This window comes from Branchiostoma floridae, chromosome 16, assembly GCF_000003815.2.
Source record: "Branchiostoma floridae strain S238N-H82 chromosome 16, Bfl_VNyyK, whole genome shotgun sequence".
NCBI lineage: Eukaryota > Metazoa > Chordata > Leptocardii > Amphioxiformes > Branchiostomatidae > Branchiostoma > Branchiostoma floridae.
This window is the reverse complement of record NC_049994.1, coordinates 3,727,856-3,746,383: the sequence shown is the minus strand read 5'-3', so window position 1 is coordinate 3,746,383 and position 18,528 is coordinate 3,727,856. Positions and strand designations below refer to the sequence as shown.

The following is an 18,528-nucleotide window of genomic DNA, read 5'->3' as shown; positions in this document are numbered from 1 at the left end:
GATTTTCCAGCGATCCGGAGTCTGGTAGAGACTACAGGACTTCAATGCCAGCTTTACTTTCTACTCGAAAGAACGTTTAAGTTAGTTACTCATTGTTACCAGGGTCGCGTGATGAAATAATGGTAAAGTCTTTATCCAAGGAGGCTAACCCATTTGCTTTTCTAAACACCGGGTCTGAGATTGCAGTTTGCGGCCTGGGTCCACCTCGAACTATTTTACAAGCGGCCAATTTCTACTCTTTTCATCAGCAACCTATAGATGCGAGTTATAGACCATAAGAAAGAAAACAAACGAGATAGACCTCCGGTTCGTAAACTATACTGTACTTTCATGAAGAAACACCCTACTCTCCATCGTCAAACAAGCAGAGGTTAGGTTGCAGCTGTTTTTTCCCTTCTAACTTTATACGTTTTTACCCGGCTTTCTATTCTGTCATATCAATTGGTGGACAAAACCCCCTGAAAAATAAGAAGAAAAAAAAATAGACAAAGCGCCTAAAAAGATATTAAAAAAGCCGGAGCCTAAACTCTGCTCGTAGAATCTAGTAGACACACACACACACACCCCTGCCGATGTGAAGTGGACCCGTCCGAAAACGAAATGTGTCTGGCAACAAGGTGCTAATAGGGAAGTTACGGTCGTTAAAAGCGGCGTGCGACACTCCTCCACATACCATATGCTTCACTTTCTGTAAACTGTGCAAGGTGTAGAGTAAATTACAACACGTGATCGTCGCGGAAACCTTTATCTTGTCTTCAGAGCGATCCGTGTTCTTCTAGGGAAAGGACGTCTCAGTTTTGAAGTCAGATAAAGTTTGCTGTAAGTTTTGAAACGTGTGTAGAAGTCAAAATCTAGATTAGGAGAAAAAGGAGACAGAGTAGGTTCATAGATAGTATCGACAGGTTGTTGGATACAAGTACGGACATTCGGGACACAAGCGGAAGAATGGAGCAAGCACGGGCGGACGACATCGCGCCTGCTCCCGAGGACTTAGGCCAGGGGTCTCGGTCATCTCTGCCCTTCTCCATCGAGAACATTCTCGGCTCAACTCCCGGTGATAACAGATCTAGAGTGGAAAACTTCACCGCGACGAAGAATCACAGCCACTGGATCCATGGAATCCCTCACGGACCGTTGTATCAGGATTCGCACGATCACCGGACTGTGTACGAGCTTCCCGGCGGGGTTGGGAGAGCCCTCCCCCCGTCTGTTCCCGTCGGAAGGCTGGCGTGGATGACTCAAGTTTTCAACGGGAACAACATCCCCTTCCATAGCACCGGTAAGTGAGATTGGCTTTATAATGAGTTTAGTGTAGTAACTTTTTAAATGCTCCTTGGTTTTAGTTCATTTAGTCCACGTGCGTCGTTATATAGATAGTTTATTTTGTGCCGTGATGCGTGAAAATGCGCTGCGGTTCGGTGTCCGAATATCTTTCCCCAGATTTAAACCACAAAAAGCATCTTGAATGAAGTGAAAAACAAATCACATTCTTAAGAAACTAAAACAAGAAATTTGCGGGTTTATTTTCAACGTTTCATGATGAAAAAATGTCGTTGTAGTTTTGAAAAAAATCGGGGGCACGTGAAATAGTTTTATTATATGCCGGAAATAGGACTTAGGCCCGTTAGCAAGAGTCTGTTAGATAATGTAAACTATTCTCTGTATTTGTAGCCTGGATTCCATACCCCAACCTCAAGATATATCTTTCCCTGCACGATAGATACTTGAGATCGGGCTGGGGTTTGGTAACCAGGCTAATGTATTTGTAGAGGAAAGTCTACCATTTAAAAAAGCCCAAACTAAGTCTTTTTAACAAGCAATGCAGCAAGCATATAGTAAAGGTAGTACGCGTTTTAACTTTTTCGCTGATTATTTCTGGTAAGAATGCTATCAGAAGTCGTCAAATTTTTCATCTACTATTTTCTTTCCTTTTTCTATTATCTTCCACAATCTGTCTACACTTTATTTTCCTCTTCCACATTCTTGTCCAAAATAAGACAAATAGTCATAGTTTATCGTTGCACGCTTTCTACATTCACATCAATGGTAGCAGCCGTTCCATTTTCTCATAGGAAAAATTAGAGGCATTCTTTTGTTACAATCTAGAAGAAGGAATTCGTCCTGGACTAGTTGTCTTCTTTTATACACAGTATAGTTTGCCGTCTCCTTGGCGGTCTTCGTTCACAAGTTGTCAAACGGACAACACCCGTATAGTAACTCGAAGAAGATCGAACGCACGTCCGTCGTTTAATCTTACGTTTTTATCGCATGTTCCAATCAGTTGACCCACTAGCGTCTCCTAAATAAGACTACCCTGACGCTAGTCTCCAAGCAGACCCTAAGGTGCCTAAAAAGATAGTATCAAAACTGGCAAAGGAGTATAGCCGACCAAAGGGAGATAGCCGTCCAAAGGGAGTCAAACGGGCACCTGGTGCCGCTATACTAAGTCCCTTGACAGCTTTGATACTTTTTTTAAGGCACCGTAGGGTCTGCTTGGAGACTACGCTAACGCCAAATTCGTCTGTCACCAAGAAAGGGTTCTTCACAGAGCTCAGATGTTGCCAATTGTCATGCATTTACACAGTAGTGTCTCCCGGGTCGCGAGGTTTTGTTGTCGGAGTGTATCTTTACATGCGTAGAGTGTTAGATTTCTCCCTCAGACAAAAGACGGTAAACATGAAGACAGTTGGAGGAGTTTATTGGCTCCATGTTAGGTCAGTGTACTTTGTGTACGGTAGTCTCCAAGCAGCCATCGGTGCCTTAGAGATAATATATTAAAGCTGGCAAAGGAATATAGCCGGCCAAAGGGAGATAGCCGGCTAAGGGAGTCAAACGGGTGCCGTACTAAGTCCCTGGCCAGCTTTGATACTATCTCTAAGGCACCGTTGGGTCTGCTTGGAGACTAGTGTACGGTTCCAGATCTTTAGGTTACAATAATACGGAGCCTTGAGTTGAGGATTGAGACTTCTGGAGCTCCGCGCATCTTTTGAGGGTGACGTTGTTTCAATAATATGTACGTTTCCTGGGTTCAGCTCTCCTACTGGGTATGACATTTCGAAAATACACATCAATGCCATTCTCTTTTATCTCTGTTTTCATCAAACAGGGATTGTGTCCTGACTTGTTTTGGACGACTTTTAGGCGTTTTTATTAGGCCATATTATGTCAGAATTTTGTCAGAACTTCTCTTTTTCCGCCAGCCAAATTGAACTTGAGGACAAGACAAAATTTCTCTCTAAGCCATTGTCCAGCTCCTGGTAGTTTTGACGCTTTTTATGCCATTTTGGAGGGCTTTTTTTCGCCCTAGTCTTTATGTTATGTCCACCAGCCAAACGTAAAGAAAAATAAGACTAAAAAGATCCAAAGGACGTCAAGAAGAAGGTTTCAAGAGGTAACCTCTGCTTAGAGAGTACTAAGTATTTATGAGGATCTCTATGCTAAATGAAAACAACCAAGAAAGTCTTGTTTCCCTTAAAAAGAAGGCCAGTATGTCCCGGTAGCATATACGTCGTGCGTCCGGTGTACGATCGCAAAATGGGCTAGAGATGTATCGTACGAAATTCTGTTGTCTTGTTACGAAGGAAAACTGCCTTAGCTTGAAAATCCTTCGGCATTAAAATTGTGCGACAGTCCACGCCACGGTATCAAAATTGTGCGACGTTCTATAAGACGACATCAAAGTCGTACGACGACCTAAGATCGACAAACGTTGCAAACCAACATACGATTTCCAACGATACAAAAGAAATAAAAGAGTGAACACCACATCGCTAAAACCTTCTATTTACTCAACAAGACCACCAGCTTGCGTACACATGAAAACTAGGTTATCATAAACATAGCTAGTTTAGCGGAAACAAAAAGAAAATAAGCAACACCACAACCCTACTCTCACCATAAACAAATCCCCTGCTCTGAAATGTTTCGCAAACTGTACCCTTTTCGTCTGATATGTTAAGTTAGCCTTTAGGAAGCCAAAGATAGAAAATTTACGGAAAGAATTCTGGTGATCAAAAGCTGCGTTTTTGGAAGACAGATAGAAATATTGTTTTCGCTTTTCTTTCATCAAGTCGTCTTTTGTCCAGTGGTAGAAATTTGATCTTGATATCTTGATTAAAACTCGTTACACGGATGGGCAGCCATCCATTTCTTTCGTCGGCATCTGTAACAGAAACTTTGATGAAAGACTTGATAACGATGCTAGCAATGAAGCACCTGTGTTTATTTTATATAGTGAGAAAGAGAAAGAAAGAAAAAAAAGGCGCTCTGGGTATCAATTTGCAAGGTAAATGTATTCTTTTGTGCAAAGTCAATGAACAGTATTACTGTTCATTTTAAAGGCATAAGCAGGAATATGTTATGAACTGTCCTACATGAGATATTTAAAGTCTTGAGGTACAAGTTTTAAAATTTCTTCTCTCCAAGCAGAGGTTCGGAGACATCTTTATAGACGTATTTTAGACGTTTTATCTGGCTTTCTATTATGTACCGTTTTCTTTTGACCGCTAGACATAACGAAAACTGTGAACAACAACAACAAAAAGAAAGCCCGATAAAATATACTAAAAACACGTCAAAAAACAGCCAAAGACCTCTGCGTAGAGAGTCGAGTTTTCAGCCTTGAAAACAAAACAAATCAATCAATCTTAGCTGCGCCTGTATGCTCCACTTTGCAAATGGCAGGCGCAAGTTTGCCGCATTTTGACGCAGTCCAGTAGGACACTCGTTTTAGATTACTCTCAAAGCAGAGGTTAGGCTCCGGCTGTTTTTCTATTTTGTCATTTTTCTTGAAGTGCGCCAGCCAAACCAGTTAGGTTTTGACGCAGCAAGATAAAATAACAAATAGAAAGCCCGATAAAAACGACTAAAAAAAACGTTAAAAAAACAGCCGCAGCCTAACCTCTGCTTGGAGAGTAGTTTTAGATAACTTCCGAAAATCCCTCTTTATCCACTCTTTTGTCATCATGGAAGTCCCCACTTTGTAAAAGGGTGATAATGACCGGATTATCCCGCTGACAGATCAGAGAGATTATCACAGGGGGTCCTTTGTAACATCACAGGTAACAGATATCTCACAGAAAATGGAAATATTTTAATCCGCAGGTGTGTTGTATTTTCCTTAGGGTCGGGCGAAGGACCCTTTTTCATGGAACGTTACGCGTTCTTGGTTCACAAAGCGGCAAAGTGTTTTCTTAAAAACGCAAGAGAAGGTCAACTTGTGTTTGTTTGAGGTCTCGTGGTGAGGTTTCTGAGTCATGGATAGTTGCTGTGGTAGCCTAGAGTCGAAACCGTGCCCGCTTGATCCCATACCTGTTAGCCTAGCTAGCTATAGCCTGGTTACCAAACCCCAGCCCGATCTCAAGTATCTATCGTGCACGAAAGATATATTTTGAGGTTGGGGTATGGTATCCAGGCTAAGCTAGCCAGCGAACGGAGTAGCGACTACTCTCCAAGCAGAGTTTCAACCCCGGCTGTTTTTTTTTTTTGGTGGCATTTCTAGCTATAGGCGTTTTATCGGGCTTGCTATTTCATACTCGCGGTCTAACACAAAGATAACAGTACTAAATAGATAGACCCGTAAAAAAACAGCCGGAACCGAATCTCTGCTTGGAGAGTAGGTAGCGAATGTTACGAGCGGACCAGGCCTAACACGACTGGACTCCAGACTGTGTTGGTGGACTAAATGAATTTATTACGTACACAATCTAAAAAGTAGCACTGTATTGACCGAATTCGAATGGCTGGTGGGTTTGAGATCAAGGGGCCACGTAGGTCCGAATCTTGGCTAGACATTATGTCCTTGTAAAATGCGCTTTATACGGCTTTCCTCACTCCACCCAGGTGTAAAAATGGGTACCGAACTTCAGTTAGGGAGGTAGGATGCCATGGCAGTAGAGGGATAGGCCCGCATTTCAGTACCGGATCCTAGCAAGACAATGGATAACTCACTCCCCCTCAAAATAAAAGGCTACCTGGTATACTACGTATACCTTAAAGTTTGTTGTTCTTTGCCTGTGACACTGTTCAAATTAGTTACCAACTCACGTGTAGTGCCACGTTGACATTGTGATGATTGTCTGTCCAAATAAAAACGTAGATTACCATTTGTACTATGGATCCTCCTACTACCTAGTTATCAAGTTATCCGTTTCAGTAATTGATAATTAGGCATTGAAACTACCTTAACAACCAGCTTGTATACTTACACTATTCTGCTCCCATCCCATCCCGTCATATCAACGTTCGCGATCTGCGTTTCGATTTCAAGATCAAACATTCGCTGTCTCCTTCTAATCTAAACCTATCATCAATTCTGACTGAAACACTTAGATTATATTTCAAGCACAGTGAATAGAAAAAAACGAAGGAAGCTGAATATCATATTCTTCAAGAAATTTTTGCCTACCAGTCGAGAAGAGTTCGCATTTTTTTCTAGAATTTCGTTAGGAAAACTGTTTCAAACATTCTTTTCTTGTTGCTACGAACGCAAACAAGAGAAAACTCACCAGGAATCAAAGAACATGATACCTTTTGGGGCTCGAAAACTTCTTTTGTACCGAAGTTGTCCTAATCCTCAAAACATTACAGCAGCCCCTTTTCTTTATAAAGCTTTGTTTCTACCACTACACTTAGATCTTCTGAAGGACCAAAAACAGAATACAGGTAAGAGAAAGAAGGAGGACGTAATGGCGACATGGTTTAAACCTTTTAACGATTTGTTATTTTAACCTGGCTTGGCGTGCGATACATACCGACCGCTGACCTAACATGCACCCAATAACTTCTAGCCGCGGTCGGGCTTTGTCCGTCTTTTGTTCGGCTGGGAAAATAGAGAAGGTGTCGATTGATGGCTACACCTGGGGCACAATGGAAAGATGTGGACGAATTAACACCAGTAATGGTATAAACACCCCGATGTATTTGATCTGTGTATCGTGTTAAACGGGTCGCCGACAGAGTTTATGTAATCTCAACTGGTGACCTCACTTCGGTGGACAGAGCTGGTTTGTGTTTCTATCCCCCTAGCTCTTTCTCTCTCTCTCTCTCTCTATCCATCTATCTATCTATCTATCTATATATATATATATATATCTGTTTATGCTTCAACTTTTTTCTTTTCCTCTCTCATTCTTTATTCTAAATTTTTCTTTCCTACTTTTTTCTTTCTTTTTCTTTCTTACGTTCCTTTTCATGTTTTTCTTTTGTTCCTTTCTTTCTTTAAATTTCTTTTTCTTTCGTTCTATCTTTCTTTTTTTCTAGCTTTTTTCTTCTTTTATCTCTCTTTCTTGCTATTATTCTTTCTTCTTTCTCTTTCTTTCATATCTTCTATTTCCATTTCTTCTTTTCTCTGATCGTTGCATTTTTTCCTTCGGTTTTGTTTTTGCTTTCATTCCCTCTTAATTTTCTTTTGTAATTGTAGTTTAATGTTTTCCCTTCCCTTTTTATCCTTTCAGTTTTCCTTAGTTCTATCTTCTCCTTCTTTCTGTTGCTTTCTACATATTCTTTGTACATAATTTAATCAAGTATCCCGTTTGAATTTTGAACTTAGGTCAGCCATTGGCCATGACGCTTGCAGCCGGCAAAGCAATCTTACCCAGCATGCATCGTCCCCGGAAACGGAAGCTACCTTTGGACCGGAAGCCACGCCAGGCTTACTCAAGCAGACAGGTTCGAATAATTTTTGATAATGACGTCTAAATCATTAAAAAGAAAAGACACGAAGAAAAAAAAATTACATGGCATAATTGTATGTATTCTTTTATAATTAGATGGATAAAGATTGGTCTTATGATCTTTACCCATTACAATAGTAACATAATTGTTGTGATGCAATTTCATAGGTGGAAGTAGACTTCTGTTTGCTTTTAAACATGCAACGTTATACCTTTATAAACGAAATCAGATTTCTTGAACAGTTCAATCAACGACTCTACATAACTGTAATAAGATTTTGATGGAATGTCTTACCTTTCTTCTCAGCTGGAGCGTCTTGAAGAAGAGTTTAAGAAGGACAAGTACCTGAGTGTCAGCAAACGGGTGGAGTTGGCGGAATCCTTGGAGCTGACAGAAATCCAGGTCAAGACGTGGTTCCAGAACAGAAGGTGGGTTCCACACTTCATTCATAACACGCTAGGGGGCGTGCATGAGAAGTAAATTTAGTAGCGTGCGTTAAAACGCGATTTCAGAAAAGATGGTGGGTTCAACAAACACTAGCGGGTGTACACGAGAAGTAAATTTAGTAGCATGCGTCAAAGTGTGGTTCCAGAACAGAAGGTGCGTTCTACAGTTCATTCAGAACACGCTAGGGGACGTTCATGAGAAGTAAAATTGTGAAGTGTGCGGAGTGAGCGCGCGTTAAAACGCGATTCCAGACAATATTATAGGTTCAACAGCCATTAACAACACGTTAGCGGGTGAAAGCGTGGTTCCTGAATAGAAGATACATTCTACAGTCCATTTATAACACGCCAGAGGGCAGTAATAGATTTGGTAGCGCGAGTCCAAACCAAAACGTGACAGAACAGAAGGTTCTGTATAGTAAGTTCTGGTAGGTTCTGTATAGTAAGTCTTAATTATTAATACGCTAGGGGGCGTGCGTGAGTGGTGGTACTAGTACCATAGGTATTCGTACATAGGTCCATTGGAAAGCGACCTTGCCTCTTGACCAAGAGGTTAGGAGTTCAAATCCCAGCTGTTGTAGCTCACCGGACGCTACTGAAAACCGGTTTGAGATTACATATTGTGTGTGTTTGTGTGTGTGTCTTGTGTGTGTGTTTGTGTGTCTGTGTGTGTGCGTGTGTGTGTGTTTGAATGTGTGTGTGTGTGTTTGTGTGTGTGTCTTGTGTGTGTGTGTCTGTCTGTGTGTGTGTGTGTGTGTGTGTGTTTGAATGTGTGTGTGTGTGTGTGTGTCTTGTGTGTGTGTTTGTGTGTCTGTGTGTGTGTGTGTGTGTGTGTGTGTGTGTGTGTGCGAGCGAGAGAGAGTAAAAATAACGGCTGGTTGAATTGTTTTCTTACTTGGGGTGTGAAGAACACTGGGCCTCCTAGCGGCTTCCCTGGGTACTGTAGCGGAACTTAAGATTTTGATATCTTGTGTTCGTAACATACTACATATACATGGTCAAAACTTTGGGGTTGGAGATTTTGTAGTCAAAAGAAGTGAAATAACATTGGGCAACCTACCGACTCGTTCTGGAATTGCAGGAGCACATATTCACTACTTGCTTTATGTATCTGTTTTCAGAACGAAATGGAAGAAGCAGACAGCAGCCAGAATGCGCATGCTCCACCAGCAGGACGCCGCCATCTTACCTGCGAGCAGCGTGCCTCATGACGTCATCCGTTACCATGGCTACACATCCTGCCACACACTCCCGTCGTTCCCAAACTTCTCTGCGCACGAGCCGTTCTTGTTCCCAAACCCTGCAACCGTTCAACACATCATCTCTTACAATAGAGAAGCGGCAATGTAAATAAAAATACTACCTGTACAGATTTGTTTTACATATAACAGTTAATATAGTCTATGTTTTAATATAAAAATTGTTGTTATTGGCTACAATGTATACCTACGATGTGTATCGTTTGGATACTGCTGTTGTTTTTTCTTCTTTTTATGCTTCTGAAAGTAATGTCCGCTTTAATCTTTACAGTCATATTTCTTACTGTAATTTTACTTATTTCGACGACAGTGGCACACTAAGGACGGAATTACAAATTCGATTGATAAAAGTTTGTAGAATATACAAAGTTGTTGTTGTTTATTACTAGTTGTTTATGCCTTACTTCTATAAAGGCGCGAAAGCCTGTACAGATTGCAGTTTTGAAGGAAGTCGATAGTCGGCGCCGTTTACTGTTGCCATTTCAACGGCCTGCTTGATACTAATTATTTCGTACTGACAAACCTTTAATTTCTGAGGAGCAGATTTCCAACGTTTCAAAGGAAGACAAAACACTGATGATGTAAAGCCATATTGTGTGCGTATAAAGATATTTGATACTTTGTATAAACCATTATTGTGCACCATTTATTACGTCTTGTTGTGGATTCTATTTCAAACTTATCCTTGAAATGTTGACCTTTTGAAGCGCTACTTCCTGCATTTTGAGGTGAAAATTTCGCTGACAGATAAAGCTAAGTTCAATGGCATAATACTTTAAAGTTTCTTCCCCGGGTTTTACAACAATTGCCCACCGGCAATACACACGGTACGGTAGTCATTAAATGCGGGGACCAAATCCATAGTTGACAGTTTACCGTTTTTCAAAAGATCAAAAGTTGTAAACATATTCTATATCGCTAGAGGGCACAATATCTAAGGAAGAATGAATGCAACTGGTCAAGAGGTGTACATCATGCATGTGAAAACTTCCCATCTGGAGATATAGATAGCATAATAACTTACCGACTGCGCGATTCCTAAGTCTCTGCGTTCCTAAGAATCTTTAACCTTTAAAAAGAGGTCGTATGTACACCATGCGGGCATGCCACACTTAAGAACTCCGTAAATCATACTTGAATTTGACGTGTAAAAAGTTTCAATTTACATCTTTGTTTACCCATAGAATCAATCAAGATTTCTTTATGTCGGGTATGAAAACCCATAGAGAACACAACGCTAAGGAACTGTATATGCTTAAACAACATAAATTGTATATGCTTAAAAAAACAGCTTGCTGTATGTACAGCAGACCATAATAGAAAATTAAGTTTTTGTGGTAATTTTTTTATTATTTCTTTTATTCACATTTATTTAACGAGGATTTGACAAAAAGCAAAGTTGCTTATCTGGGTCTTCTCCTCTTACACATGACAAAAATAAGGACACACATACAAAATAACGAACACTAAATAACATAGTCAAAAGATAATGATAACGAAGTCAAAATAAACAAGGAATCAAGTAACAGAATGAACGTGCAGCTGGTTTACAAACTTAGGAGTAATCAAATAAGGCTATATAATCAACTAAAACTAAAAACGACCTTTTTTGTGGTAAATTTCAGAGGTCAACAAGCGTTTGATGGTACAATCATCGAAGTAATCTATGTAAGGAGAAATAATTCCTTCGCCTTGATTCAAATGCACCAGTCTAGAGGTAAACAAACATTGTACTGGCACTGCACCGCCGAAGCAACTTTTTATTTTATTTTTATAATTCTTTATTATCTTTTCACTGATAAATATAACAGTCACACAACATAGAAAATGAAGAACCTCCCTTAAATATTAACCTATCCAAGTCTAACAGCCACATTGTAAACTTAACAGCTCATATAATATGATTATTATTATGTCATTACTAACGTTATTCATTTTGGTTATCAAATCATTACATATCATTTTATCACATTATATGTCATCTTTTCATATAAGCATTGTATCATTACTCGCATAATCATAATCAGGTATTGTAATCAAATATCATTATCACGTCATTTCTATATTATTTCATGATTAATTCTACATTTCAAAATCAAATTAAACACAAAGTTCCCCACTTACCCCGATGCTTCTCCAGCTTCCCTCTCCGAGATGCAATGAGACGTTCAGTTTTTTCAAAAGTAGATATCAAAGCCGAAGCAACTTCATAACTACGATATACCTTGTAGATAGTGCGACAATTATAATGCTGTAAATCATTTTTCATTTTTTTTAAAGGTTAGGTTAATCAATTACATTTAAATGAGCGTGAACTTTATTGCACATATTGCCCATCATGAGCTAGAAGCATTGACTAAAATGACAAAGTTAAAGGCACATACAGTTAGATTTAACGGTACAGGCCTGTTTTTTTTCCATTAGATGGCATGATATATACCTCAACATTTCGTCTCTCCGTTAACTTGCATGTCTCAGGTCTAAGTCAAGAGGGACCTTTAAGGTATCTCGGTTGGCTAAATTGGCATTTTGACCTTCCACTGTTTTCTTATTAATGAATTAGGAAAGAATGGAGCCATAACCAATGTTGATAGATGGGCATTAGAGAATTCTAAATTTGATTTTTTGGGGGCCGAATTGATGACGTCATCATTTTTATGAAACTTCGTTTTTCGTTGCATAATGATGGAAGCTACAAACGTAGTGTTGCGCAAATTGATATCTACTAATGATCTGTAGTAATTAGAAAATGTTTGTTTTCATCTAATTAAAAAATCTAATTCTTAATAACTACAGATCGTTAGTAGATATCAGTTTGCGCAACACTACGTTTGTAGCTTCCATCATTATGTTACGAAAAACGAAGTTTCATTACAGTGGTATGTACCAAAGTGCTGTATCTTGTCATAGAAAAAAATAATATCAGAGGTAATAAAAATGATGACGTCATCAATTTGGCCCCCAAAAAATCAGATTTAGAATTCTTTAATGCCCATCTATCAACATCTGTTATGGCTCCATTCTTTCTTAATTCATTAATAAGAAAACATTGGAAGGTCAAAATGCCAATTTAGCCAACCGAGATACCTTAAAAGGGATTTGGTATGTCTTAAAAGATGAGTGAATTTTTAAAAAAAATGCGACAGGAAATGGAATTGGTCCGATTCCGGTTTGAAAAACAACGGGTATAGGTCTCCCCGTGAATAAAGGTGAACATCCGTTACTTCATCGGCTTTAACCCATTCGCACTCACAGCGTACAGTTTGGCAAGGATGTGTTTCGCTTCAAACGATGTATTCAATTTCTAGTCCCCCAAAAGCAGTATATTCCTCTTCACTGCTACTTCCCGTAGGCTGGGTATTGGATGGGTTTCTAATAGCAGATGTTGTACAGAGATACTCCAATAACTTCCACCTCCGTACCCCCATGTAAGCCCTCCTTTATGTAAAGGATTTGTAGAAACCGGCAACCCGAGGTTATGTCATATGTTTCTATTCCTACTCCAATTCGTTTCTGTTAAACACACACTGTGTGGTATTAGCTTTCCTTTGCGATCTCCAGACAGAAATTAAAGATGTTAGAATCTATTTCCAAGAGCGCAGCTATCCAGGGTCTATTGTTGGATAAAACTTGACTCAGTGTCGTTTCTCAAGACCATCGCATCTGAATATACAAAGGGGCGGTGGTATTCTTCTTCTTGTTATATGGCTAGCTGAAAGCGGTATACTCTATTTGTATTTGTAAATATTAACCAGACTGCTGGATATAGAAACAGATGCTTTGCAAGTTTTTAAAGGGAGCTGATTTACTTCACATAGCACCGTATTGTACAGATTTCCAGACTGTTCGATCTTAACGGAAAAGGTACAATCTTAATTAAGAAAAGCAAAATAGACATCTCTTGCTTATCTAGCATCTTGGAAATTGTCTTAGATTTATAGCATTGTCTAAGCAGTATCGCTGAAAAGTGTTCACATTTGTTTAAAAAGCACAAAATTTAGCAGACATGTAGTTACATGTACACTTAACAACACTTAGTATAGATATGGTGGCATCTTAATTTTTTGGTATTTGGGGCCATTTTATACCCCAAATGTATATTTGTGCTTTTATTTAAATTCCTCTTATGGAAACCAAATGAAATTTGGTGTGGGATACCTATAGTATATACACACGAAACGTAATCAACCTAAAAATTACGATCGAAATTGTCCAGGAGGCCGTATTTTCCTATGTGGCCCAAGAAATTGTAGCTTGCTGAATGAATAATGACCGAAAGGACGTTGCAATTGACCAGAAACATGTTTTCAATTCACGAGAGTTCGGTTCTATGATTATTTATGACATTTCAACCTTACCATAAACCAAAAACATGCCCGCGTGCATGTTTATTTTTTTTTCTTTAACTGTTCAGGGAATGGGTATTTGACGGTTACTGCGTACTTTATCAAATAGTCTGTGTCTCCATAAAAGCTATCTTGTAAGTTACACTTGTACGTGAACAGACATTCAATGCTGTTACCACCATGGAAAAAAGTAGGGGTTCAGTTTCTGGTTGGAATCTTCACGTAGCAAATATTCAAGAACCTCTAGATGGCAAGAACTTCATACTTGTCAACTCGACTTGGTTCGAGAGGAATATTATTGGTCATGAATTATGCAAACTATTATCTATCTAATTTGCATAATTTATGATGAAACTGCGTAACCCCTTAGTTTTAAATGATGGCATATTCATACTAACTTCCTTTTGCTTTCAAAGAAGAAGTTAAACCCTGCATTAGTACAGTAGATATAGAACATTATATAGTCTGACTAAAATCGCGCTCCTAGCGGCCGGCCTTACAATTGCCGCCCTAAGGGAGGGGGTCATTAACCCCAGACAGCGAGAGATTGTGTAAACAGAGTACAGACTAGATAGAATTTCACAATATATAGTTTAGTCTTCGTTGTCTGTTACAGCTTGTATATGATATGTTTTATGATTCATTTTCTACTCGTACAAATAGTTGTTTTAGATTTGATAAGCTACGACTGGAGACAGCGCGTTCTAAGTGTTAGGCTAATTAAACTCTTGGTCGTCAACGCGGATAGCAATTAGTAATGTTAAGCAGCTGATCTTATCATATTGAAAATTCCGCGTATGATTATGAATACGGACGTGTTGTTGTCATATATTCTATCATGATGATAATTTGATTGAAGAGATAGTGAAAAGCCGATGGATATTGTTTTGAACATAAAATGTAGATATGTCAACATGCTACTGAATATTTGTAAATAAACATGTATAAATGTTGTTATAAGAAACTCTGGCACAATTCTCTCATTTTGCTTTGCCCAGAGAAAGGGACAAAAACGGTAAACATGTTACGACAGCACAGCAAAAAGGTATTCCCATAGCCATTTTAATGTCGTAGAGGCAGTGAGTTGTTATCCACGGTGTTCAGGGCATGGTATTGGAAGGTGGAGCCCATCCCTCCACTTTCAGCTCCTTTTTTCTCCCCAACTGATTCAGGTACCCATTTTTACATCCCGGATGGAGTGAGGAAAGTCGTGTAAAGTGCAATGGGAAAACATTGAGGCATAGCACGGGATTCGAGTCAATGACCTCTAGAATCTGGACCAAACTCTTAAACGCGCCAATGAATTAACGTTGAGGACACCATTTTTCAAAAGTCTCTTTATTATATTACCATTCGTCAAAATATTGAGCTTTCGCTACGTTATGAAATACGTGATTACTCAATTATGATTCAATTTTCTATAAAGATAAAAATGAGGGCAAATATAATATAGGATATAGCGGCTTGTCATCAAGATATGCATGATAAATTACGGCTTTCTAAATGTGTATCAGAAAATTTAAAAGACGCCATACTGTGACATGGTCATTAGGGGATTTTAGATCACAAGATGACGTTATAATTTAGATTAGGGACCAGTTCTAAACTGATCATAAATGTCGACGGTCAGACGTTTCAGATAGCATCCAGTTCGTTAAAGTGCCTTCACATGGAAACCAGATTGGCAGGAACAGCCGGAATGAAGTATTTGCAAAATTCGTGCCACATTCGGGGCCATTCGGGTGGGAATTCCAAATAGACCTTATATCCCCCTCACCCGAGAAGGAATGAGCCAAAATGCCGTCAGAATGAAAATTCTTTTCTATTCCTTGGAATTCGAAGTGCATTCTCACTGTTTTGGCCACATTCTGACAGGATTCGAAATGACCTGCCGTTTCGGTTCTCCATTGAATGAGATAAGAATGTTTCGAATAATGTTAGAATGCCGTAGAATGCGGCCAGACTGCAGCTAGAATAGTTAGAAAGCACTTAGAATCCACTTTGAATGCCATGGAACACACTACGAATTGGCAGGAATAGAAAAGAATTTTTATTCTGACGGCATTCCGGCTTTAGATAGTGTCTGAGCTCAGCAAATTCCTTTCACATCTTTTACATGTTTACAATGTATCCATATCCCCATATTGCAACCGTAAGCTTCTAGATGGCTGTTCTTTGCGTTTTGTAGCGTATGAATTTCATAATCTCCTTTTTGCGATAAGACTTTTGCTGACATAAATGGGATTTCCTGTCAAAGAAAGAGACTCAGACAATGCCCCTTTCAGTTTTTTTCTGCCCTGAATGTATGAAGCCCAGGTCAGCGAAAGCCTTTTGCAAGTTTCAGTGATGGTTTTGGTAATGATGTGGTCTGGTTGGGACCGATAAGAAAAGATCGATGGAACAAACACAGCTCTCGGACCGCTGCCTTATTTGAGATTCGTTGTCAGGCAAGTTTTACAAAAGTGGGGATTTCCAGCAAGCTTTCAACTCTTTGACCCACATAACTCCTAGTTTGAAACTTGGAAAGTAAACCATGTTTTTCTTTCTGAACAGGTGCACGAGATTTGTTTGTACAGTTATAACTAAAGAAGATTGTTGCTTGTTTCCTTTTACAATATGGAGGATCTAGTAGGCATGCGCGGCAAAATGTATTGTGGGTAATATGTCAAAGGTGATGACCCTTCAGACATTTAGTTAACACGTCTTCGCTTTGGTAGTTAAATCGAGATAATGGTCAGGTCAAAAACTATGATAAATTATTATTAGGGCGTTTTACCTTTGACATATCACCCACAATGCATTTTGCTGCGCATGCACACTTAGGCCATTAGTGGCATTATTGAAAGTGCAAAAGGATATTCTTATAATAACTATTATGATTCATCAGCCAAGAACGAGAATATTCTTCAACTACTATCCAGATTCGCTATCTAACTTGTAAGCGGAAAAATGATATAGAATACTGTGACTTGTTATACATTGACAAACACACTGTCATAAAATTGTTAGATTTCGTCATAGAATACAACAACAATATTTCAGGGCGTAGACATTCAATGTACCTTTAGTGAAGAAAATCAAGATAAGTGATGTGATTCCCACGACTGACGTACGACGTTATTACGAAAGGTAGCTCCAGGTCGCACCGTGGTGGCGCCAGCCTTTGAACATGTCGTATTGTAGCTGGCTGTTGGCGATCATACTCGGTCTTTTATGACATTTGTGAGAAGTCTCTATGACCCAAGTTTTGACAAGCTGTCCATATTTCTTCTTCTTCCTTTCGCCCCACAGTATTTTGACATTTTCTTCCCCTTTTACTACCTGAAATTGTTTGCTGTTAACCATGTACTCTGTCAAGAATTCCTTATTCTCGAGCTCGGTCTTTTATGACATTTGTATGTAGTCTCTATGACCCAAGTTTTGACAAGCTGTCCATATTTCTTATTCTTCCTTTCGCCCCACAGTATTCTGACATTTTCTTCCCCCTTTACTACCTGAAAGTGTTTGCTGTTAACCATGTACTCTGTCAAGAATTCCTTATTCTCGAGCTCGGTCTTTTATGACATTTGTGAGAAGTCTCTATGACCTGAGTTTTGACAAGCTGTCCATATTTCTTCGTCTTCCTTTCGCCCCACAGAATTCTCACATTTTCTTCCCCCTTTACTACCTGAAAGTGTTTGCTGTTAACCATGTACTCTGTCAAGAATTCCTTATTCTCGAGCTCGGTCTTTTATGACATTTGTGAGAAGTCTCTATGACCCGATTTTTGACAAGCTGTCCATATTTCTTCGTCTTCCTTTCGCCCCACAGAATTCTCACATTTTCTTCCCCCTTTACTACCTGAAAGTGTTTGCTGTTAACCATGTACTCGGTCAAGAATTCCTTATTCTCGAGCTCGGTCTTTTATGACATTTGTGAGAAGTCTCTATGACCCGATTTTTGACAAGCTGTTCATATTTCTTCGTCTTCCTTTCGCCCCACAGAATTCTCACATTTTCTTCCCCCTTTACTACCTGAAAGTGTTTGCTGTTAACCATGTACTCGGTCAAGAATTCCTTATTCTCGGTCTTTTATGACATTTGTGAGTAGTCGCTATGACTGTGCCGAGCTCTCAATATTTCTCCTTCCTTTCGCCCCACAGTATTTTGACCCTTTCTTTCTCTTTTACGAACAGCAAGTGTTTGAATTCCTACTTGAACTTCAAGTTACACCATACTCGGGATTTTATGACATTTGTGAGTAGTCGCTGTTACCCAAGATGTGCAAAAGCTGTCAATATTTCTTCTTCCTTTTGCCCCAAAGTATTCTGACATTTTCGTCCCCTTTTACTACCTGAAAGTGTTTGCTGTTAACCATGTACTTTGTCAAGAATTCCTCCGAGTTACACCATACTTTGTATTTTATGATATTTTGTAGTAGTCGCTATATATGGCCCGAGCAATGCCGAGTCCTCAATACCAATTCCGTTAACCCCATCATATCCTGACCTTTCTTTATATTTTGAAGTATTTGCTGTCAACAATATACTCTGTCAATGATTCCATCATACTCGGTCATTTATGACATTCGTGAGTAGTCTCTATGACCGGAGTTTTGACAAGCTGTCCATATTTCTTCTTCTTCCTTTTGCTCCAAAGTATTTTGACCCTTTCTTTCCCTTTTACGAACAGCAAGTGTTTGAATTCCTCCTTAAACTTCAAGTTACACCATACTCGGTCTTTTATGACATCTGTGAGTAGTCGTTGTGACCCAAGGTGTGACAAGTTGTCAATATTTCTTTTTCCCTTTCGCCCCAACGTATTG

General features: G+C 39.4%; 1 protein-coding gene across 1 annotated transcript; it reads left to right on the top strand.

Moving 5' to 3' along the window:
• Window positions 1-579: 579 nt before the first annotated feature.
• Window positions 580-10,401, top strand: LOC118432708 (T-cell leukemia homeobox protein 3-like). Its single transcript, XM_035844322.1, has 4 exons — window positions 580-1,279; window positions 7,550-7,668; window positions 7,981-8,102; window positions 9,242-10,401. Exons 1-4 carry the CDS (start codon window positions 946-948, stop codon window positions 9,468-9,470), a joined length of 804 nt encoding a protein of 267 aa, XP_035700215.1. The 5' UTR covers window positions 580-945; the 3' UTR covers window positions 9,471-10,401.
• The last annotated feature ends 8,127 nt before the right edge of the window (window positions 10,402-18,528 follow it).